General features: G+C 52.7%; 1 protein-coding gene across 1 annotated transcript; it reads left to right on the top strand.

The window, feature by feature from the left end:
- Positions 1-4,505: 4,505 nt before the first annotated feature.
- Positions 4,506-21,204, top strand: CTTNBP2NL (CTTNBP2 N-terminal like). The gene is made up of 5 exons (XM_088538905.1): positions 4,506-4,558; positions 7,310-7,417; positions 16,671-16,901; positions 17,853-17,960; positions 18,851-21,204. The coding sequence occupies exons 2-5, from the start codon at positions 7,319-7,321 to the stop codon at positions 20,327-20,329; spliced, it is 1,917 nt and encodes a 638-aa protein (XP_088395031.1). The 5' UTR covers positions 4,506-4,558; positions 7,310-7,318; the 3' UTR covers positions 20,330-21,204.
- Positions 21,205-23,430: the final 2,226 nt, after the last annotated feature.

Raw genomic sequence — 23,430 nt, forward strand, 5'->3', positions numbered from 1 at the left:
AGCTACATGTCCTCAGTATAAGCTATGGGATTTGTGTGTGAGCTGAGATAGGGTTTTGAAGCCAGTCACCCTTTCTCAGGGCAAAAGCTCTGATAGAATTGTAGAAGAGGCAGAGAAGGGCGAAAATGCAAATAAGACTAATGGAAAGACCTCTGTATCTAGGGGTCCTCACTAAACTGACTCTTCAGTTTGCAAAGGAGATGTGCAAAGGAAACACAATAGAAAATTGCTGCTGAGAGATGGATAACGTGAAGTACTCCAGGCTCGAGAGAAGAGGTTACGTCTTCCTTCAAGGCCCTGGAAAAAATATCCACAGGAGCCAGCTCCTGCAGCTGCGTTAACGTAGAGGCACTGCTCCCTCTGGCTTCGCTGCCTGCGTCCTGACACAGAGGCCGTCCCTGTGCGCACTGCTCTGTATGAATGGATCTGTTCTTTTAATAAGCCAAGACCTCTGCCACGGTGCATTAACCTAGTCATTCTTTAAAAAATACACGATCTGGAGTTCTCATGAAGAAATCACTTAGCACACTTGTTCCATTCCACAGAGCAGAAAACTTGTCTGAGATCAAAGCAGAAGAAGGTGCTTGAAATAGAAATAAATGAATAAAGAAGCAGTAAGTTCTGTGCAGCGTCAGCCAGATGAAACACGAGTGCTGTCTCTCCCTTCCTTCCTGGTGGTGAGACATGCAGAAAGCAGCACTCAAGGTGGGTCAAGGGGGATGGATGCAGCAAAGAGGCCTCATTAGAACATTTAGTTCAGCATTATAATTAAGTATAGTGGTGTTTCCATGCTCTAAAACTTGATACAAGGAGCTCCAGAAAATCATGCTCTGGTATGTCCATCCCCATGCCCCTAGCTAATTCAAATAGGAGGTATTTTCATTAGAATAGGAGGAAGATTTCTGGAAGTTTGGACTGGCCAAGGAGTGAGGGCCAGTCTTGCCTTCTGGAATTATTTGATTAAATAAATGCCTTATGCATCAACTAGAGTGAACTGGAGACCCTTTGTAGAGCTGCTTCTTCCTGGTGCAGCCAACATGTCTTTATGTAAAACAGCACGTGCAGTGCGAAGGGGCTGACACCAGCCCTGCGCAGACACAACGAGCAGCTTGTCTGCCCACAGCAGCCACTGAATGCACGCAGTGTTCGCAGGGATACTCTATACACAGAACAGATTCTGTCTTGTGCATGCAGCCAGATGCAGAAGTAAATTTTATTTCCTTTCATTTTATGTATCTTCAGTGGCTACTTCCACTTACCTGGAATATCAGCACAATTTATTTTTTCCTAGAAGAAAAGATATGAGATCCAAATTTTATAAAAGATATATCAAAAGCTGTCATTTGGTAGCTACAGAGAATCAGTTTCCCAAATGAGAAATCTCCCTCTTGTGTCATAGAAGAGGCATCCGTATTACCTTTGGAAAAATGATGGCCGTTAAATCCTACGTAATGTAACATAAGCCTTTCTGAAGTGCTGAGAAAGCCAATTCAAACACAGAGTGCCAAAGAATAAAATAGGAATACTTAGCAACTGAAGTTGCAAATTGCCCGTCTGGAAAAGGTTCTTTTTCCAAACATCCTTTGCACTGTAGCCATTTCTTGGCTGCTCCGACCCGCTCATCCTCGCTGCTCCCTTTGTTAGACGCGCGAGGGACCGGGGACGCACGAGCGGGAGCAGCTCCCGCGGGCGCCGCGCGGTCCCGATCCACCCGGGGCCTCTTTGTGCCCCGTGGGTGACGTGGGGACCGCGGCGCTGGCAGGAGGGGGTGTTCGCCCACGAGATGATGCCGAGAGGATTTTCCCTTATTTGCACGCTCGGTTCAGAAAGCTAAGGCTCTGTTTGCTCATGTTCTCATATTTCCGTATGATGCTTCATTCTTATTTCCCTTAGGTGTAATTGGATTTTTCTCAATAAGCAACCAAATAAAATAAGAGGTTTATTGCATTGCTTTAGTATTCATTTGTTTAAGGTTTGGAGTATTGTTTGTTTTTTAAAATCAAGGGTGCATTGTTAGCAGCAAAGTAAGACCATAACTTCTGTTTTAAAAAGACCTATGAGTTTTATGAAGCCATTTCACACTGCTCCAGAGTTTCAGGAGGAAAGAGAAAAACACTCAGTCACAAACACAAATATATTTTTATAGCAGCAAAATGCCTCAAATGAGGCTATAGATCTTCTGCTAATACAGGGAGCCTTCAGAAATACACACCCACGTGCCAGCACAAACAACACAGCCATGGGGATGGATGCCACACACTGTTTAAAGAGAAAAAATATATAACTCGCAGGAGGCAGCGCTGGATCTTTTCCCAGATGGATTCTTGTTTCGACAGTGCCACAGACATGACAGATGTGCTACTTTCTAATTGTTTGTACTCGAGCTTTATCCCTCTTTTTGTGAGATTTTTGACAGAAATTGCCTGTCTTCTGGCCATTTTACTCTTTTCTTTGGCATCTGAAGTTATTCTTGGTGCTTTCTCCCTCCAGCCCAGAGTGACCGAAGGGTTTGGATGGGACTTTTTAAGGCCTCTTCTCCACTTTCAGAACCCATAAAACCTCCTTAACAGACACTTGAGAAACACTATGAAAACCTCGGAAAGAAAGAGTAAAGATTTAATTACGAAACCAGTGTGTTTAAGGGCAAGTAAATGCACAGTTAAATGATGCTCTGGCTAACTGTGCTCGGAGCAGACGGGCGCTCCGGCTCCCGCTCCCGCCGCGGAGGCTGCCGTGGCGCTGCGGAGCCTCTCGGAACGTTTCCCCTCCCGTCCGTGCTGCTCTGCCGCGTTTCAAGCGTGCAGTTGTTCGGTCCTCCCTGTGTTCAGACCACCTATGGCGCCCGCTCCCTCCCGTGTTTGCTCTGCAGGGGCCGGGCTCATGGGGCCGCCTCGCCGCGGCCCCGAACAGAGGCGCTTTTGGGGCCAGATGTGCTCTGATGTAACTCGTGCGTCTGTGACCTTTCCATGCGGGATCCATCCCAGGCCAGCCTGCACAAAGCTCTCCTTTCTCCCATGTTTCCAGGCTGGGACGGGGCAGCGGGAGGAATGTTTCGGCAAAGAAATATCCGACTAGCAGACATTATCGTACAGATGATCTATGCCAATTTGGAAATGCAAAGCCTTTCTTGGCATTTTCAGATGCAATTTTTCTTTTTTTCTTTTTTTCAATAGTGCAGCAGGATCAGGCCTTGTTCTACAGCATGATACCTCCCGAGGAAAGTAGCAATGTTTGATCTGCATTTTGCAGCCAGAAGGGGGGCGACTTGCAGAGCCGCATAGGAAATCCACGAGAAAAGCAGTGATTTGGAGGCGGGGGTTGCATGCAGTCAGTTCTACGGGCCTGAAACGGTCTCTCTAAAAGGAACAGCATTGAAATCCAGGTCTTTTGTGTAGCGCATTCTCATAATGATTCTATTGAAATGGATCTGCTCTTCCTCTGTCACTGTTTTAGCTGCATGGCTGCTAATTGCACAAGAAGTTCAGCTCGGTAGTTCTGGAGGAAACCCAGGCCCCGCTCATCCCCTCGGCTCTGCACCGCGCTGCAATGGGTGCTCTGCGACACCGGAGGGAGCTGCAGTTCCGCAAACCACAAATGCGTTCCCAATCTGGCTCCGTTTTACACCATTCCCAGGTGGGGGTCCGGCCCGCGGCACCAGCAGCCCCGCGGCTCCCACGGGCTCCCGCGGGCTCCCACGGGCTCCCACGGGCTCCCACGCTCCCTTCCAGCGGCTCTGGAAACGTTTCCGCGCCCTCTTCGCGACCGCCCTCTTGCCCCAACGCCTGCACTTTTGTTCTGGTTTTAACCATCCCGCTCGCAGTTTTCCTCCTTTTCCGGACTCTTGTCCCAGGGGGACGAGCCGCGGTGCTGCCCCGTCCGCGTGCCCCTGCTCAGCGTGCAAGGGAAGACGATGTCTGCCCTAAAAATCGTATTTTAGGGGTGAAAACGGAACAGTGGAGAGTGGGGAAGAGCAGGACGCTGCGGCGGGCGGGGAAGAGCCAGCGACCTCGACGAGAAGGGCACGGGGACGCGCTCTCCTCCACGCTCAGCGGCGCTGCGGGAGTTCCAGGATTTATTAAATCTGTGGGAAAAACTCAATATCCAAACGGCGCCGTCGGGAACGCAGAGCGGGGGGAACGATGGGGCGGGGGGCGCGGGGCCGGGGGGACTCTGGGGCGCGGGGACGGCTCCATGGCAACGCCCCGGGCGGCTCCATGGCAACGGGCCGGGGGCGGTGACTGCCCCGCCCTCCCCGCGGCGGCACCGCCCGCGCCGGAAGTGACGCGCCAATCAGGGCGCCGCGCTCCCTCGGCGGCCGCCGCGAACAAAAGGGATTCGCGGCCCCCCCGCCGCGCCCCGCCCCCGCCGCCGGCCCGGCCGCCCAATCAGCGCCGCTGCCGCCGGCCGGCACGCGGCCTGGCCCCGCCCCCGCGCGCCGCGGATTGGGCGGCGGGCGCGGGCGGCGGCGGCGCTGATTGGCGGGCGCGCCGTCCCTCAAAGCCGGCGGCGGGGGCGGGGCGGGGGCGCGGAGCGGCGCGGGCGGCGGCGGCGGCGCCAGGTCGGTGGCGGCGGGGCCGGGGCCGGGGCCTTGGGGGGCGGCGCGGCCGGAGCGGAGCAGGCCGGGTCGGGCCGGAGCCGGAGTCGGCGGTGCCGGCGCCCCCGGTGTCCGCTCCGCGCCCGGCGCCGCCCCCCGGCTCGGCAGGTGCGCGGGGCCCGCGGCGGGGCCGGCGCGGGGGCTGCGGCGCCGCTTTGGGGCGAAATGCGGCTGTTCGGGGGGCGCCGCGGCGCCGGCTCGTCCCGCTCCCGGGCACTCGTTCCCCGGGGCAGCCCCCGCTGCTCGGCCCGCGCCGGCTCAGCCCCGGGTCAGCGCGGGGGAGCGGCCGCGCTGCGGAGGGGCTGGGGGTGCCCTTTTGGGGGGGGGGAAACGGCAATTCCGGGGGTCGCGGGCCGGCCCCGCTGAAGCTGCCGGGGAGGCGCGGCCGGGGCCGTTATCGCTGCGTGTGCCCTGCCCGCGGCCGAGAGAGCCGCCGTATCTTGGGCCCGGGCAAAATATTTACGGCCGCAGCCCGGATAACGAAGCGCCTGCGGTTTGCGGTCTGCGGCCGTCCTGCCGGCCGGGACGCGTCCCCGGCCGCGCCGGGCAGAGCGCTGGGTGCTCCCGGTCGGTGTTTGCGCCGCGGGGAGCCCGGTGTCCCGCTCGGCGGCTGCCAAAGCGCAGCAGCAGCAGCCAGGCGGATCCGCCCGGCAGGACCGGGCCGTTTGCAGCGGGATGAACGGGCCTGGGGAGATCCCGAAGAGAAAGGGGAAGGGAGAAGGAGCAGGGGCACCTGGAGGGACAGGGGTCCAGGAGCCGGTGGTGTTGGAAGGGACTGGGATTTGGGCTGGGAAGGAGGAGCCCCCGTGTGTGGCGCCCCGTGCTCTGCTCTGGAGCCGCGCGGCGCTGGAGGGTGACGCGGGCCGTGTCACCAGCGCTGCTGCAGGAGGGTCCTGCTGGCTGCGAGGCTGACCCAGAACCCGTGGGAATCACCCGGCTCTCTCCTAGCGCTGCGCAAGGGCAGGCTGCAAAGGCGGTGCCTGGCAAACGGCCTCGACGGGGTTGTTGCACAAACGGCCAACAAAGGGTCCCGCAGAAGTGTCCCGGGATAAGGGAGACGCTGTGACACATCCCGAACAGCCGCGGAGGTGTCCGAACCCCACGGGGTTGGAACCGCGGCGGCTGCTGCTGCGCGGGGGCCACCAAGGCAGCGTCCCCCGGAGGAGCGGGCGGCATCGGGGCTCCCGCGTTGGCTCCTGGCCGGGCTTCCCTGTTATCCCGGCAGGCCCGTGCGGGCTTAGCGGGCGGTTCGCGGTCCGGTTTCCCTCCGGAACACGGCCCGGTGCGGAGCCGGCACACGGCGGAACCGCCGCGGCGTCACAAGCAGTCGGGGTCCATTTCAGGGCCCTTCTCCGTTGTATTTAGTGGCCCTGCCAGCGGCGCGGCTGTCCTGGAAAGCCACCGGGAAGCACAGCCGCTTCGTGGGGCCTCCATGAGCCCCTGCACGGAGCAGGGACGCGGCGCGCGGCCTGGCTAGCACGAGGGGTCAGACGCACTTCGGGTTCCTCTTGGTCCATGAAGGCGGCTTATTCTTTCCTGCAAGCAGAACTTTCTGTTCCCAGCAGCTGGAGAGCTGCTCTGGCATGGACAAGACGGAACACGCGTGTGTGCGGAATTCTCCGGAGGCCCAGTTATGCAAATCGCCTGCAAAGCAGCAGCGACTTGGAAAAACAGGGCTTGGTTGGGCATTGGAGCTGCATGGGTTTCCCTAGTAAAAGTTCAATTGAGCCCTTATCTTGTGCTGCTAAACCAGAGCTAATCATCAGTGAGTAGCTTGCCCTTCCCCTGTTATTTTGGTTGATATTAATTACAGCAGAAGGCAGGTATGAGTTGGCCGGTGGAAAGGCCCTTTGCAGGGCACAAGACTGTCACCGTGGGTACGTTTCCTTCAGGGGCTTGGGCTTCATGAAAATCAGTGAAATTATTGCCTTTGTTACTAAAATAATATAATACAAAGGCTTATCACTGCCTGGTGCAAAGTGTGTCAACAAGCTGAGATACAGAAAGTTAACAAGCTTTCTCTCCGTGAGGTTCAAGTGAAGGGCCTTCCTCCTGCTGTGGAATTAACTCGCATTTCACAAGCGATGGAGATACTGGATCACTCTGAACGAACACTAATTAAATGTGTGTGTGTCTCGTGGCATTGATTTTCTTCGCAGAATGGTTTGGGCCTGTTCCATAAGTAATGCATAATGGCATTCCTGAAAAGCGTTTTGTAGTGCTGAAATGCTAACTTTACCATTAAATTTGTGGAAGATGGCCCGGGTTAGACTGCATTAATCGTTGTTCTTCAGTGGTGGTTTTAGACCTTGAGCATGTTGGCCTGGGCAGAGCACACAAGAAGTTCAGCTGCGCCATCCAGATGTGTCATCCAGAGCAGTACAGCCCTTAAATATCCGTGTTTTTTCCTCCCCTGTTAACTTTGGCTACTTCTCTGTGAATATTGTGCTGTCACTTTGGCCCCTACTTTTTGCCTGCACCATCTGGGTGTACATATGTTCGAGACCCCTTGGGAAAAGGTGGAAAATGGATCTTCTGCAGCCCGTCTTGGAGGTTAAAGAGAAAACGTTTGCTTGCTGCGTGCTGCCCTTGCCCCTGGGACGAGCGGTAGCGCAGACAAACTGGAAGCTAACGTTAAACGGGCACGTGGAGTAACTTACTGTACTGAGCTTCATGTACAGATAAATATTCAGCAAACTGTCTTCTATTTTTCAGATTTTCAGGATGAATCTGGAAAAACTCAGCAAACCAGAACTACTGACGCTGTTTAGCATTCTTGAGGGAGAATTAGAAGCAAGGGATCTTGTCATAGAAGCCTTAAAGGTATGTTGTCACTTTTGTTTCTGTCATGGTGCTTAGAACGGTACTGCTGCAGGTTCTGCAGAATGCTTGCATCCGAGATAAGGTTCAGACGCAAAGATTTATTAGTGTCAGAATTCCATCTTAATATCAGCAGTGTCAGATAATGAATGCTCTGTATCACTTTACATGCTGGAATTCGTTATTGAAAGCTGCTTTCAAGGAAGAATGTTTCAGTGTTTAGACGCAGCCTTCTGTGTTCGCATTGTTAACCCCTTGCATCCCTGGTTGCCACAGTTTGTCCCTTCATCCTTTCTGATAAAGGACTGAGCATTTATGTTCCTCTGAGCAATGAAAAGCCTCTGTCAGGCTCAGTTTGGTTGTGCTCTTTAGTAAGGAGGCTTTTTTAAAGCAGAATGTCTCCTCAGCAGGAGGGATCAGATTAGTCTTTTGCTGAGAATAACGTTACACTAAAAAAAGCATCCGTGGCTTTCGATCATACTAAGCCAATATAATCTGGCACGCTTGCTGAGGGAAGCAGACCTGTGACCTGCTACTTATTTTTTTCCTTTTCTGCTGGCACAAGCATTAATGTAACCTTGCGATGAACTAGACTTGGAACTGATACCAGCACAAACGAGCGCAGCCAAGAGGTGGCCTCGGGCGGCCGCGTCCCCGGCGCAGGGACCCCGCGCGGGTCCGTCCGTGGGGACGGGCCGGGAGCGCTCCGGGCTGTACCGGGTGGCACCGGGAGTGCTCTGGGCCGTACCGGGTGACACCAGGAGCGCTCCTGGTCCGTGCCGGGTGACACCGGGAGCGCTCCGGGCCCGTGCCGGGTGACACCGGGAGCGCTCCTGGCCCGTGCCGGGTGGCACCGGGAGCGCTCCTGGCCCGTGCCGGGTGACACCGGGAGCGCTCCGGTCCGTGCCGGGTGGCACCGGGAGCGCTCCTGGCCCGTGCCGGGTGGCACCGGGAGCGCTCCGGTCCGTGCCGGGTGGCACCGGGAGCGCTCCTGGCCCGTGCCGGGTGACACCGGGAGCGCTCCTGGCCCGTGCCGGGTGACACCGGGAGCGCTCCTGGGCCGTGCCGGGTGACACCGGGAGCGCTCCTGGCCCGTGCCGGGTGGCACCGGGAGCGCTCCGGGCCCGTGCCGGGTGACACCGGGAGCGCTCCGGGCCCGTGCCGGGTGGCACCGGGAGCGCTCCGGGCCGTGCCGGGTGACACCGGGAGCGCTCCGGGCCGTGCCGGGTGGCACCGGGAGCGCTCCGGTCCGTGCCGGGTGACACCGGGAGCGCTCCGGGCCGTGCCGGGTGGCACCGGGAGCGCTCCGGGCCCGTGCCGGGTGGCACCGGGAGCGCTCCGGGCCCGTGCCGGGTGGCACCGGGAGCGCTCCGGGCCGTGCCGGGTGACACCGGGAGCGCTCCGGGCCCGTGCCGGGTGACACCGGGAGCGCTCCGGGCCCGTGCCGGGTGGCACCGGGAGCGCTCCGGGCCCGTGCCGGGTGGCACCGGGAGCGCTCCGGGCCGTGCCGGGTGACACCGGGAGCGCTCCGGGCCCGTGCCGGGTGGCACCGGGAGCGCTCCGGGCCGTGCCGGGTGACACCGGGAGCGCTCCTGGTCCGTGCCGGGTGGCACCGGGAGCGCTCCGGGCCGTGCCGGGTGGCACCGGGAGCGCTCCGGGCCGTGCCGGGTGGCACCGGGAGCGCTCCTGGTCCGTGCCGGGTGGCACCGGGAGCGCTCCTGGTCCGTGCCGGGTGACACCGGGAGCGCTCTGGGCCGTACCGGGTGGCACCGGGAGCGCTCCTGGTCCGTGCCGGGTGGCACCGGGAGCGCTCCGGGCCGTGCCGGGTGACACCGGGAGCGCTCCGGGCCGTGCCGGGTGACACGTGGCCCTCGCGGTGCTGCCGCTGGGCCGCACCGGGGGCTGCGGGGACCCTGTTCCGCAGGGCTCTTGCTGCCGAGCCTGGAAAATGCTTCCAAAATAAGTAGAGAGCCTAGGTGACACTCTGCCTCGGTAAGGTGGAGTCCCACTTACCCTTAAGGAAAACATCCCGTTTGTTCAGTAATTTTCTCGTTACTTGTTTTTGTACCTGGTGATTGAAGACCTGTTGTCTCCCTGGCTGTGCTGATGGCCAGAAGCAGCAGCAGCGGGTGCAGGTTTCGTTCGCTTGCCCGGACTGTTTCATCCCTCCAGGTTCAGGACTTTCCTGTTGCAGTGAACCTCCGGGAGACAACCACAGTGCTTGATAGCAGCTGAGGGAATGGTGCTCGTCAGCTTTTAAATTGATGTGTTTTTAATCACGCTCTGTGATTTGCACAGGCTTCCAGTTTGTCCCTGAATGCTGAAGAAGCTAATTGTAATCTGTAAAATCACTTGTGCGTGGGTCTTGCCTCTGAGATGGGGCTTTTGTTTGTGCCCTGACAGCAGCGATTATGTGAAGGCCGTGATGATCTCAGGTCCAAAACGGGCTTCCCCTTGTCACTGCATCCAGATCTGGTCCTCCGGGTGTGCGTTAACGTGGGGCTGTCTGAGGCGCCTTCTGAAGGGGATAATGACATCCCTTCTGTCCTGCTGCATTTAGTGAAGGGAAAGTGTCTGTAGGAGAATTGTTAGGGTATTTTTCAAATTTTCATCCACTAGGAATTTGCTATATTGCTCACTAAGGCTTGCAGCTTGGCATGCACAAATCCTGTTGTGGGCTGAGCTAATATTCTAGTTGTAGGTGCACCTTTTTTAATAACTCATTTCAGTGTGTCAAAGCAGTACTGTATTTTTCCCCTGCTTTCAGTCTTGAGAATGGGGGTGACTGAACCAAGTGGTGTACTAAAGGTCTTATTTCTTCTTTGTAGACTCTACATTTAGACTTGTAATTTTCTTCTCTACCTTGAAATCATTTTTATTTTGATAACATGATCTGATGACATAGAAATACATAGTTTTGATATTGCAATCTGAAATACATAAATACCCAAGTACAGAGATTGATGGAAAAGAATGCAACTGCAGAACACAACTTTTTAATGAATACCTTTGAATAATGCAGTGCTATTATCTTTTTGGTTGAAATTTAACCTATAGTTCCCTCTGGCATCAAGAATGTAATGCAGTTAAATAGCCGTTTAACATAACTTGTCAGGTACACGTAACCAAGAAGAAATTAAATGAAGCTGTTATGTGTCATATGTTAAAGAAAAAGATCTCACGCCGCCCCCTCCTGTGTTTGGAATCTGCAGGAGGGAAATCCAAGCCCCATTGTGCTTTTCCCTCTGTTTACTAACAGTAGCTGTGGAAACCGTTTTACAGTCCTTCACCCACTGAAGTGTTCCCAGGGTGAGAGGTAGTTAAAGGAAAACACAGGCTAATCTGGGCACTCCTGTCCTGTGGAATACAAAACACTTTGAGTGCAGGAATCCAGGGGAAAGGAGCTAGGTGTGTGTCCTGGACAAGGGACACGAGGCCCCGGGAAGGGCCGGCCGCGGAGGGCTCTCCTGGTTTCCCCGCAGCCCGGATGGTCTGAAGTGCCTCTGTGCACAGGAAAGAGGCAGGGGGCAAGCTGAACATCTCCGGAATACGATCATCTTTAAAACAACAGCAGTATTCTTCTACAGCAGTTATGTTGAGCAAATATATGTCTATGATTAAAAACCAGGTACCCAGTGTCTGGCTATGCAATAAAGTAAGAAAATTGCATTTTATTGTGTGGGCTGGTTTGCTATGGGCAGGAACACGGACCAGCACAGAAAAACCGTGTTTTCATTTGAGAACTTGCAACTTGGCTTCAGTGCAGGCTGCAATCACTGATACTCCTGCCAACTTAAAAAATCTGGCATTTAGCAGAGAGAATCCGTGCATGCACATGACAAACCCTAAAATAGTTCCCTTCTCCCTGCTGATATCAGGCCACTTGTTTGCTGGCACCAGCCCTGTTTCTCGCTGTCGAACCAAGTGGTGACAGTGGCTTTTCTGGGGCCACTGGCTTGGTTTGCTCTGTTGTCTTCCCCCTCTTCAGCTCCCCTCCCCAGAACTTTGCTTTCTGCAAATCTCCATGTTCTCCTCAGAAGAAGCCTCCAATCTCACCTCTTGTGGAGCTCCTTTCCGTGCAGTTTAATCAATTTAATCCATTTAATTCCTGCCAGACCGAGGCTGTCAGCCTGGGGTGAGCGTGGCCGGGGCCGCGTTAGCCCTCCCTGCCGCGTGGAAGGGGCTGCGTGTGTGAGCTCCGAACTGCTCACCGGGCCCGAGAGCAACGCGCTGTTTAATCCATCTCTCCTGGTGCGTTAGGGCAGTTTGTTCCCGCCCCGCCACCACTTTTTTAATCAGAATTCCCCATGCTCTAGAAACAGTTCTGTTTGCTTTTAGAAAACAGGAAACAACTTTCTGGCTTATTTCTTTAGTGCTGAGGTTTTCGCCAGCTTCTCCTGCAGTGTAAATTGCCTGTTCTGCATCCATGGCTGTGAGCTGGCTATTCATGGCTTTAATTCCGGACTCAGCAAGCCACTCTCTAAAGCAGCATTAATGTGTTGCAAAGCTAAGTGTGCGTTTGGAGGCTTGGAGATTAATTTACGGTGCAGTTCCTAAAACACAAATCTACCTCTTGTTTAAATAATAAAAAAACCCCTTCAGTAATATAAAACCTTACTACAGATGCTAGTAAATCTTTCACAGATGGCTCTTTTTGCCCAGCTTACAAAGCAGCTTAGGTCTAGCGGGCTCCGGTGTGCGTTGCCCTTCTGGAATGCAGTTGTTCCTGCCGCCCTCTTTGGGGAGGGGGCACTGATTCGCTTTTGTTCTCCGATATTTTTAGATTCTCCGGTCCCTCCCAGTAGCCAGACAGGCTCCGAACACGGAAGAGACACGTGGGAAGGGCTCCAGGTTTGCATTGCCCGGGCACCCTTGGGTGCGGGTGAGCAAAGGGCAGCCCGAGCGCGCCCGGAGCGGGCCGAGCTTCCCGGGAAGAGCGCCCTGTGGTGCTGCTCGCGGCTTAGGAGCAGTCCTTAACCCCGGAGCTGGTCGCGAGGGTTGCGTGGGCAAGGCTGGTGGCTCCGGCGTGGTCACTTGGGCCCGTGCTGTAGCCGGTCCGGCGTGTGATGGACCTGCTGCCGGGTCTGGAGCTGAAGCCAACGCCGGACCCGACCGCACGAGTCCTTGGAGCCCCTCGCACGGGGCCCATCCGTTTCCTCCCGTGTCGGTGATTCCCGTGGCCCCCGCGTGTCGTTAGCCCCGAAGCCGTCTCTAGGGAAGGAGCTAATAGGGAAGTTGAAGGCAGCTAGAAGCTATTTAAGGATTAGGCCATTCTGTGCAGTGCAAAGGAGGAACTTCTGTGCAGATTCCTGCTGGGGAAGTGCGTGCGCAAGCAACTGCACACTTTCTGTGGTGCCCAGTGTGAAAACCCGGATTTATAATTTATAGGCCAGAAAACTTATAGGCAAGAGCAATATTCTACTTTATATCCAAAAATCACTTAAAATGAGTCCTGGAAATTCCCACTGTTTGATGTTCCAGTAAAACAAGTTGTAAAGATTATTGAAGGCAAAGAGAAAATACAGTCTCATAAACAAGCCTTCAATAAAAGGAAATCTTTAAGAAAATAAAAAGTAGATTATGGAAAACACTCAGCCCAAAACAGTCCAGAATTCCCTGGAGAAAACAGTAGATTTTTCCTGCCGGAGTGGAGCCTTTGCCTTTCTTGTCCGCACAGGAAACATCTTTTCAGTTGCTTCAGATACTGCTTCTGCTCCATAAAATCAGAACTATCCTTTTTCCACACAAACCAGCAGAGGTCAATTACCCTCATTTGAACTAAAGGGCAGCCAGTCCGGAGCGTTACCCCTGCACGCGCTGAGCTCTGCTGGTGTTGGGGGTAGTTGCTCTCATGCCTTGCTGTTCCCCTTGATGTTTTCCTTAAGAGCAGCCCGAGTTTAAATCCCTTTTCCTCTGGGGAGCGGGGCACAGTCCCCAGTTCCCTCGTGCCGCCGGGGTGTTCTGCGGCTTCGGTTCCAGAGGGGGTTCTGCTGCGCTCGGCGGCCCTGCGCGTCCCCGCGCGTCCTGCGCCGTGGCCTTGCTCTTACCAACGACGTGCGGGCTGTCCAGGGAGCCTGGTTAAGCCTTTTTGTAGGCTAAGCGACTTTTAATTAAATGTTTATGCTCTGCTGGCTGCTGGAGGAGAATAGCTGGGCTTCAGCAGGCTATTAATGTTGTGATAGCCTCATCTGTTCGTCATGCTAGCTCAGGAAAATACTAAACTGCTCCTAGGAGCCAGGAAGAACTTCTTGTTCTTTCCCAGACAGGAAGCAAGCCACCCCCAGCTAAACCCAGCAGCAGCGGGGCCCGTCGCTGACCCGGCGCGGAGGCAGAACAGGGCCTGTTCACACTTCAGGGCTCGCACAAACCAGAGCGCTTTGGTAGCCTGAGTGACCGGGATCGATGCAGTCCAATTCCTTAAGCTTTCCTAGAAAGAAGTGCTCCAGAAGCAAACTGCTGGGTGTCCTCGTGGTTGCTCGCACTGCTGGGAGCACCGATACCGGCCTGAGGAGAGTTTCTGTGCTGTGGTTGTAGAGAGCAACCGCTCCAGAGCTGGGCTCTGCTGAAAGGACAAAAACAGCCCTGCCGCCAGGGCAGCCGAGCCAGCTGGGTGGACTTCCCAATTTGTATTTAAAGACTTTCCAGTGCTTGAGTCACTTGCAAGCTCCCTACACATCTGTTGCAAGGTTTAGTCACTTCTATAATGCTTCGGAGTAAGTAAAGATTCCCCACCCTCCATTTATTAAAAAACTTAAGCCTGTGGTTTTTCCTGTGATTCATTAAGCCAGGATGGCTCATTATCCAAGGTGGCCCTCCCATTTCCAGGGCTGATCTTTTCCTTCCTCTTCCTTTTTTTTTTTTTTTTTATGTAAAGCTTGAACAATATCATAAGCTCTGATCAAATGTACTTGGACTCAAGTAATACCCACTTTTATTTGAAAGACGGAGAAACAGGAAACAGGATCTGGAATCACAACTTTTGTGCCATGTTCCTTTTTGCTTATTGCGTTAAAATACATCTGCAAACTAGCATTATAGGACCAAATAACCCTAATTGTTTTTGATTTTTGGAAGATGTAGGGGGGAAAGTTGCTTTCTTTTGTTGCTTGGTTATTTATAAAATTCACCTAGGGAGAGTAGAGCTTGTTTATGATCATGGGTTTTTTCATGCTAATTATGTGGTTGCAGCTTAGAATATAGGTGGGACCAGAAGTGGCCCGGCAGCTCCCGGGTGAAGCAATGCTTTGTTGCTGTTATTTCAAGGCTCAGCTGTTTTCTCATCCTCCCTTTAGTAAAGCTGAATGCATGAAGCAGCAAGATGATGCAGAGAATGGGACTGCAGGCTTCTCAGAGCAGCAAATATGAATGCAATTTGGGCACCTCATTCGATCTCTGAACTTCACAAGTTATCTGTAAAATAACTTGCTGAGAGTTAGCTTTCTTTGCCAGAGCAATTTGCTTTCCTGTTTCAGGAAATCTGCACCGACGTGTGTGGGGTGGTGTTTGGAGAATCACTATCCCTCTTGTCTGCTGGACGGAAGTGTTTACATTTTCACTGCAGTTCACTGGAATTTCGGCAAATAATCATTCCAATAAATACTGGCTTCCGAGTTGCTTTCAGTTTTAGTCAGAGCCGCTCTTCGCAGCCTGAACGCCGTCCCCAGGAAGGGCTCTAGTGGCTCTGCGCTCGGTGTTTGTGTTTCCTGCCTTTCCTGCCTCCGAGAGTGCCCTGGGGTGGGATCCGCAGAGCTCAGGACACCGTATTAATGATGAAGAAGCCGCTGTATTTAATTTGGTGTGGCTTGTTTCTGTTAATGTTCCCAAGGATGCCCAGATGTGTGTCCAGCGCACGCTTGAAGCTCAGACCCACATGGTGGCACAGGGAGCGCTTGTTTGGGCCAGGCTCTCAAAGCAGGAGTCGGCCTTGCTTGCTGTCAAAGAGCAGGAAACATCCTCGTAATTTTTCTCTGTAGATCCCGTAGTGCTTTGCTAGGGTAGGGGTGAAATTAAGCCAATCTAAAGCTAATAGCATGTTAGGCAAAGGGAGCTGGTTTAAAGATGCTGACTGACTCCTGCCGTTGGCAGAGCAGAACGTTGCAGGTAGTTCCTGCGAGGAGTGAGAGTTCACCGTGGTGCCTTGCTAAAAATATAACTGTGCAGGAGAAAACACGATCATCTACGTGCTGCAGAAAATGAAAGGCCTGAGTCCTCCTGTAAGGACTGATTACCATGACCATGGTGAAGCAGGAAGAGTCCGGCTCAAATCTGGATTTCAAAGGTATCCCCCTTCCCGGCACACACAGCCCCATCCCAAGCATCCCAGAGCGGTGCTTTTGACAACCCCCTGGAATGCCGCGTTGGAGCGGGAAGCGCACGGGCTCGGGGCTTGCAGCACTGCTTCGTGGTTAGACGATTGCTTCAGCTTAAATTAGTGAGTAATTCTTTTTGGAGTTAAGTTAGATCAACTCTCAGGGCTCTTGAGAATCTCAGCGCTCTTTCTTTCTTGTCTTCTGTTGAATGTATGGTTTTTTTTGGACAGGTTCTTATCATGGTGGTAAAAATGTAGGTAATTTCATATCTGATCATAAAATTCAGTTTTGCATGTTCTAGAACTTCACAGTAGTCTATCTAAGAGAAAAGTAATAGGTTAAGATTACAATATCCTAATAACCAGTTTTCTAACTAGAGTGGCTGATTCCGAACGTTTTAGGCACAGTATGTGTGGGTTTGTCTAGTTCTTGCACGTCACTGAAAGAAGGGCAATCATTCCTATCTTGTTTCTTGAGAGGCTGCACTCTGTTTAGTCTGGTTGAGAATATTAGGGATTTTGTTAACAAGTTACAGATTTATAGGCTATTGTGAGAGTGAGATGCTTTAATTGCTCAACATGAAATTCTTTGATGGTAACATAGCCAAGAAAACCACACAACTACTCTTCTGCTGAAACATCAGTAAATTATTAAGCCTTCCAGTGAGCAGGAACTGATATTTACCCTCTTCCTGACTCATCGCTCATGGGCGAGATAACAAGTAGCTGTGCCTGAAGCAGTGCATCAGCTGCCATCAGCACAGCTACTCCTGTGTTTTGCTGTCTTAATACTCGTAAGCAGATAAGGCTAATTCATATTCTGTTAATATTTCTTTATCTCTACGTCGAAAAGCTGGGGAAGAGAGATACTTTTAACTGCAAATGACTTTCTTCAGCTGGTTTGCTGTTTCCAGTGTGTTGAAATGCATGTTTGTTTTTACATTTCAGGCCCAGCATAGAGATACGTTCATTGAAGAACGCTATGGAAAGTACAATATCAGTGATCCACTAATGGCTCTGCAGAGAGATTTTGAGACCCTCAAAGAAGGAAATCATGGTGAAAAGCAACCTGTCTGCTCCAATCCATTATCTGTTTTGAAAGTGGTGATGAAACACTGCAAGAATATGCAGGAAAGAATGTTATCCCAACTCGCTGCTGCAGAAAGCAGGCACAGAAAGGTAGGTTGCTTCAACTAAACTGTGCAGAAGTAGCATAGTTCCGTTTTGATAAGATGTGGACTTCAAAAACACTTAAATGCCATGAGAGTTTTAGTGTTTAAAAGGGTTTTGTGCCTTTGTTTAAGCTCCTTATCGCTCAATATGGATGCTGTACCTGCTATTTGCTCCTGACAAAATGTACCCTGTGTAGTTGAAGGTATTTAGGCAGTGTTTGGAAGCATAAACTGTAGAAAGACTGAGGATCCGCTAGATTCATGGTGATCATGTTTTGGGAGAGCCTGTAATTCTGGTAATGAGGCACTGCAGGGTCTCTTGGGAAGCTCATTTCTGGCTTTTTTTCTCGAGTTGATCGAATCTCATTATTCATGTAATTCAGTGTTAAATCTGAAGGAGCTCCTTAGCCATGTCCTTATGGCAAGCATTTTCATTTCAAGAGTTCATCATCATCTTAAGTGGAAGAACAAATTAAGGTTCTGTAAAATAAACTTTGCAGTGCAGTCCTCAAGACACTGGGGAGGGGGGAGTCCATATGCCAGTTCCCATTGAAATGGTGACTAAGAGCATCTTGGTAATGCCCTGTGTTCCGAGGTAGTTTGTCTGCTCCTGGTTTTTATTTATATAAACACCTGTACACATAAAACTGTCCTGCCAGCCAGTTCTGATAAGGGCACCATAAACCCAACAGCAGCTGCAATGAATCCCTCATAAGCTTCTCAAGGCTGTACTGCAGTCTGGACAAAAACATGCAATTTTGCTACTTAATACTAGAATTAAGATGCTCTCGGTGCATTTTTCTACCCATTCTTCACAAACGGGCTCACTATAGCAGGTGGTGACGTCGGGCACTTTGTCCAACAGCCTCTTTTACGTGGTTGGAGCTGGCCCTGCCGCCTGCGCCTCGCGCGGGGTTGTCTCTGGTGTCACAATCTAACGAGCCTGTTTGTTTGGAAGGTGATCCTGGACCTGGAGGAAGAAAGACAGCGTCACGCGCAGGACACGGCGGAGGGGGACGACGTCACCTACATGCTGGAGAAGGAGAGGGAGCGGCTCACGCAGCAGGTGAGCTGGGAGCCCGCGCGGAGGAACCGGCCCCGGAGAGCCCGGGGGCACCCGGTACTTGGAGAGCCCAGAATTGGCCCTGGAGATCCCGGGGGCACCGGCGCTCCTGGCTGTGCAGGCCGGGCGGTGAACACGGTGCCACGTCTGGTTGCACCTTTGTGCTGAGGGAGTGCCGGCACCTCCCTCCTCCGAGGTGTTTCTGGCCTCCCTCCTCCAGGGTGTTTCTGGTTTCTAACATTCAGATATGGAAAAGCAGCCTTAATTTTCTACAGTGATAAAAGCCATTAATAGACGGTTGCACACTTTGAAAACTCGTTTCAGACTGAAAGCTGAGATATCCTTGAGAATTGGACTGTGCTTCCAAGTGGTAGAGCTCCCTGCTACTGAGAAGTGAGGATAAGATGTGAAAGATCTGTGGGGTTTATTCAGAGACAACAATGAAAAACTAAGCTGCTGTTTTCTGTTACTCGAGCACTATGGATTTTCATAACATGCATAATGCATCCACATTTGAAAGTCTAAATACCTTTAAGAGGTGGGTCGCCAAAAGTGAATGAGGTGGAAGTGAAGCTTTTCTTCACACAGCCTCTTCAATCAATGCTTGACAAATTGGGCCTATTTTACAGTAAAGGCCAATCGATTTTCATACATGTTAACTAGTAGTAAGTAATTCTTAATACATGTTGACAGATAGGCAGTCCTGTATGATGAGTGGCTCTTACAGACACTTGGGCAAGAACCTCTTCCTTGTGTTAGGCACAGCCATGTTTTACTAGGAAATTTCCCCAAGATATATAGTGTAATCCCATCTGTTTTGGGAGTGTTTTACTTTATTTACTTTCAGAAGGTTTTGTTGGTTCCCTCAGTCCCTCTTTGTCTTTGTCTTCCAGTTGGAGTTTGAAAAATCTCAAGTGAAAAAGTTTGAAAAGGAACAGAAGAAGCTGTCGAGCCAACTGGAAGAGGAGAGGGCACGCCACAAGCAGCTGTCCTCCATGCTTGTGGTGGAGTGCAAGAAAGCCACTGCCAAAGCAGCTGAGGAGGGGCAGAAGACAGCAGAACTGAGCTTGAAATTGGAAAAAGAGAAGAGTAAGGTGAGTAAACTGGAGGAGGAGCTGGCATCCAAGAGGAAGCGGGGTTTGCAGATGGAAGCACAAGTAGAAAAGCAGCTCTCGGAGTTTGACATTGAAAGAGAACAGCTGAAAGCCAAGCTGAACAGAGAAGAAAACCGTACCAAAGCCCTGAAAGAAGAGGTGGAGTGTCTGAAGAAATCCCTGAAAGAGCTGGAGGCTTCTTGCCAGGAGCCCAGTCCTGCCGAGCCTGTGCAGCCAGGGCCCTCAGTGATGTCCCGAAGTGTCACAACCGACAGCCCCACGGTGAGGTCCGTGTCCTGCCAGACCGAGGGCCTGCAGGCAGACAGAGCGGGCGCCGCCAGCGCCGGCAGGGCTGCACACACCGCGTGTCCCAGCCCCGGCACCGCCGCTCACTCCTACGCGAAATCCAACGGGCACTGCGGCTCCGACGCGCACGCGGGAAGCGAGCTGCCGCACACGGACGCAGCGGAGAACCAGGCTCCCAAGGAGAAGCCTGGTGCAGCCCCGGAGAGCGCAGCCGAGAATGGAAGTTCTCCCGTCAGAACGGAGTCCCCAGTGCCCCTGCTGTCCCAGCTGCCCTCCGGCGGGGCCTCCCTGTCCCCCGGCGGCACGGCCGCCTCCTCGCTGACACCCTCGCCCTGCTCCTCGCCGGTTCTCACCAAGCGCTTGGTGGCAGCCTCGGCGGGCAGCCCTGGTTACCAGTCGTCCTACCAGGTGGGGATCAACCAGCGCTTCCACGCCGCCCGGCACAAGTTCCAGTCTCAGGCCGAACAGGAGCACCAGTCGAGCGGTCTGCAGAGCCCCCCGTCAAGGGATTTGTCTCCGACTCTAGCAGATAACTCTGCTGCCAAGCAGCTCGCCCGCAATACAGTCACTCAGGTGCTTTCCAGATTTACCAGCCAGCAGGGATCTATTAAACCAGTCTCCCCGAATAGCTCCCCCTTTGGCACGGACTATCGAAACCTGGCAAACGCCGTGAGCCCCAAAAGTGAGTCTGGTCACTCTCCGAGCGCAGGCAAGGTTTCCAGTCCGCTCAGCCCTTTGTCTCCTGGAATTAAATCTCCAACCATTCCTAGAGCAGAAAGAGGGAACCCACCACCCATTCCTCCAAAGAAACCTGGCCTTGCTCAGTCACCTGCTGCTCCCGCTCCAGGAACCAAAGCAGCTCCTCAGGCGTCTTCCCTAGGTGCCCCCATGGACGTGGCAAGTAGCTGCTCTAACAACACTGTAGTGTCGAACGGCAAAGACATTGAGATCCTCCTGCCAACCAGCAGCTAGTCTGCACAAAATGTGAATGTGACATTCCAGGGCTTAGCATCCTAGAGCTAAGACACTGTTTTTCCACTCCATGTTATTTATTTCCATAGAAGCAGAGTCTGTCTGTATAAAGCATTTAGTATATTTTTCTTTTTTAAATAGGTAGGGAAATATTTTTGTTTATGAAGAAACCTTAACTACAGCTATACAGTAGCCTCAAGTGTCTCATGGCAGCAGTCAAATCATCCGAGATGACAGGAATTGTAATCATGTGCTGGGACCTAACCATCAAACTATAATGGGACTGAAACGCTACTTTTAAATTATGCAGAAACTTGTGCAGACTTTTTACTCCAGATGAACATTTTATTAAAAGTGCCTGAACTAAGCCTGCAATATGAATGTGATTCTCTGAAAAAGGCAAGGGAACCATCTAGCTGCAGAAATGATTTTTTCTGTGAGTCATGAATGTTTAAACCAACACTGTTTTTAATTCTTTCCATTTGTTGAAATGAGCTGGCAAATATGCTACAAGTAAGTTCTGTAAGGTGACCGCCAGACTGACACAGCCAGCCACACTTTGCCCTTTAGGAGAGAGGTCCTAGATATTTTAGGAGTTTCTTGGTGTAAAATTTAGCCTTAGTACCATCCTGATCACTACTTGGATAAAAAATATTGAGAGAAGTATTTTGCTTTTTGGTAACATGTATTCTGTGGAAATGCCTGTGTGCTTTCAATGGCTAAGTTCTAGCTTCTGGCAAGTCACTTTTAATTTCAAATTATTCAAGCATTCTACTGTCATGTGTAGAACTTCTGAGAAAAGGATCTTGCTGTTACTTGATAATGATCTTGCTATTACTTGAAAAGAAAAACCCTTAGTCCATATGGTACAGGTGTTTTACAGCAGTAAAATGGGATCTTCTCCTCTAAAAGAAAGCAATAACTTTGCTGCTCGCCTGGATGTGCTGACCTGGATGTGCGCGACCAGCTGCAGGATCCCGCCAGCTTGCACTGGCTGCACATGCAGGTAACCGCACACACACACATATATATTAACCACACAATGCAGCCCAATCTTAAGCTAATCTTGAGGGTCTCCCTAACATGAAGAAAAGGTGGACTTTTATTAGGATTAGAGAGGAAAAAAAAAAAAAAAAAGGATCCTTAGCAATAAGCTACCCACAGCTGGAAATGCTTTGTCATTTTTTTTTCCAATATTTATTAGATAAAATTCATCCTACTCGGTTGTAGGAAAGATCCCTGCAGTGACTGGGAGGCTGCACCAGAATGGGCTGTGTCCTGAGACCGCCCTACAGTTAATGGTAGTGACTCTTTGGGAAGCACTTTTATTATTATTATTATTATTTTGACATGTCCACAGCGGATTTCTTTTTCTCTTGGGGAAGGTAAGTCTAAAAATTGAGGAGCACATGGATTTTTGCCCCCGTGTCACTTCCAATTCGAAAATGAGGCTTTTGTATACACTGCTTTAACATGTTTCTTTGCTTTTACACTAACCTAAATGGTATTATCCCCTTTCTTTATCAATAGCTCTATAGAAAGATACTATAATGAAGTTTATTAGGAAATGCACTGAATACTGTTTCTTCTAAAATATAATATGGGAAGGGGGTATGCAAAAGAATGTATTTTTGCTAGTAGCCTATCTTTGGAGAGAAACTAAGCACAAATATTAAAATGAACCCAACTAATTCAGTAAGACACGTAGAGTTAGTATTTAACTTTTGCTGTAGGTTCTGTGTGGGAGCAGCTAAGTATTTCTTCTATAGTTCACATCTGTTATAAGCAAAAATTGTTGCAGAGTTTGTCACTGGCTAATGGAGTATAATGAAGTGCAAAATGTATACATTAGTATTAATTCATTAACACTTGTAAATTTGTAAAGCCAAATGTACCAAGCTGGAGTCTTTAATCATTTTTATAGCTGATGGCATTAACCATGTTAAACACTCATATTATCAATAAAGGATTTTATTTTTAAGATGGGCAAATTGCTGAGATGTCTGGAGTTTGGGCTCGGGGCAGCGTGTGCACAGAGGCCCTGTCGTGCTGGGAGGCTCTTGGCCGCAGACAGCGCGCGGTGACGCCAGGCCCTGGGAACTGCTGCGCTGGAGCGTTTTTCTGAGGAAAACAACGTTCCCGGCGTTGGAGCGTGGCCGCGGAGGCAGCAAGGCCCTGGCGAGCGATGCGGCTTTCCCGGAGCTGCCGCTCTTCCCGCCGCCGCAGCCGCCCATCCCGTGGGATGCTGCAGTCGTGACCTGCTTCCCTGCTTTCTGCTTCCTTATCTCCGCGTCTCGCTGAACAGGTTTTGCCACAACCCGCGCCGGGCTTTGTTTGCAGCTCCTGGGCAGCGCCGGCCCCGCGCGGGCGCCGTGGCCGCTTCCCTCCCGGGCCTGTTCGCACCCGGCCTGGCCCCACGTGTGCAGGGACCAGGGGCCTTGGCGCGGGCTGGGCTTCAACCCCGTCCTTGTCGCTTGGCCCGGCCCAGCCCGGCCCGGCCCGGCCCGCGCTCCCTCCCTGCCGTTTTCTGGGCGCGCGGGGCAGTCGGGCCGAGCACAAGGCCGCAGGCTCCTGCTCGGCCGCCGTGTCCCCTCTCCGGGCACGGACAGGGCCCTGCTCCCTTGGCAGCCCCAAACGAAGCTTCGGGCACCCTGTCCTGGTGCTCCCCGTCCCCCTCGAGCCCAGGTCAAGGCCTGGGCGCCGCTGCCTGCAGCCTCCTCGGCTGGGGCTGGCTCTGAGCAAACGCGGAGCTCCCTGCATGTCCGCGCAGGCAATCCCGGCTCATCCCGGCGCTCTTCCCGCATGGAGAGCGGAGGCCGAGACCCAGGGAGCGGCGGCCCGCGGCCCCCATCGTGTGGCGGGACCCTGCACGGCAGGACGGAACCGCGGCCTCCCTGCACGGAGGCGCTGCCGGTGTCCGGAGCCGGGCCAGGGCCGGCTGCCCTCCTGTAGCCCTGGACACATGGACACGGGCGTCACCGAGGGACGGAGCCGGGAGACGCCGAAGCGAGGAGCGAGCGCAGGGCGGCAGCACCGGCCGCGCGGCCCTGCCGGGCCGGCCTTCCCAGCCCTTGGGCCCTGGCGGTGCCGCTGCCGGCTCC

Source organism: Tinamus guttatus, unplaced genomic scaffold (assembly GCF_059628265.1).
Source record: "Tinamus guttatus ecotype Peru unplaced genomic scaffold, ASM5962826v1 Tinamus_guttatus_pri_ptg001272l, whole genome shotgun sequence".
Taxonomy (NCBI): Eukaryota; Metazoa; Chordata; class Aves; order Tinamiformes; family Tinamidae; genus Tinamus; species Tinamus guttatus.

Bases quoted from the DNA above. Each gene is read 5' to 3' on its own strand.
- CTTNBP2NL (XM_088538905.1), top strand. From the start codon at position 7,319: ATGAATCTGGAAAAACTCAGCAAACCAGAACTACTGACGCTGTTTAGC. The intron at 16,902-17,852 runs GTAGGTTGCTTC...TTTGTTTGGAAG, and splicing joins CAGAAAGCAGGCACAGAAAG to GTGATCCTGGACCTGGAGGA. The intron at 17,961-18,850 runs GTGAGCTGGGAG...TTTGTCTTCCAG, and splicing joins GGGAGCGGCTCACGCAGCAG to TTGGAGTTTGAAAAATCTCA.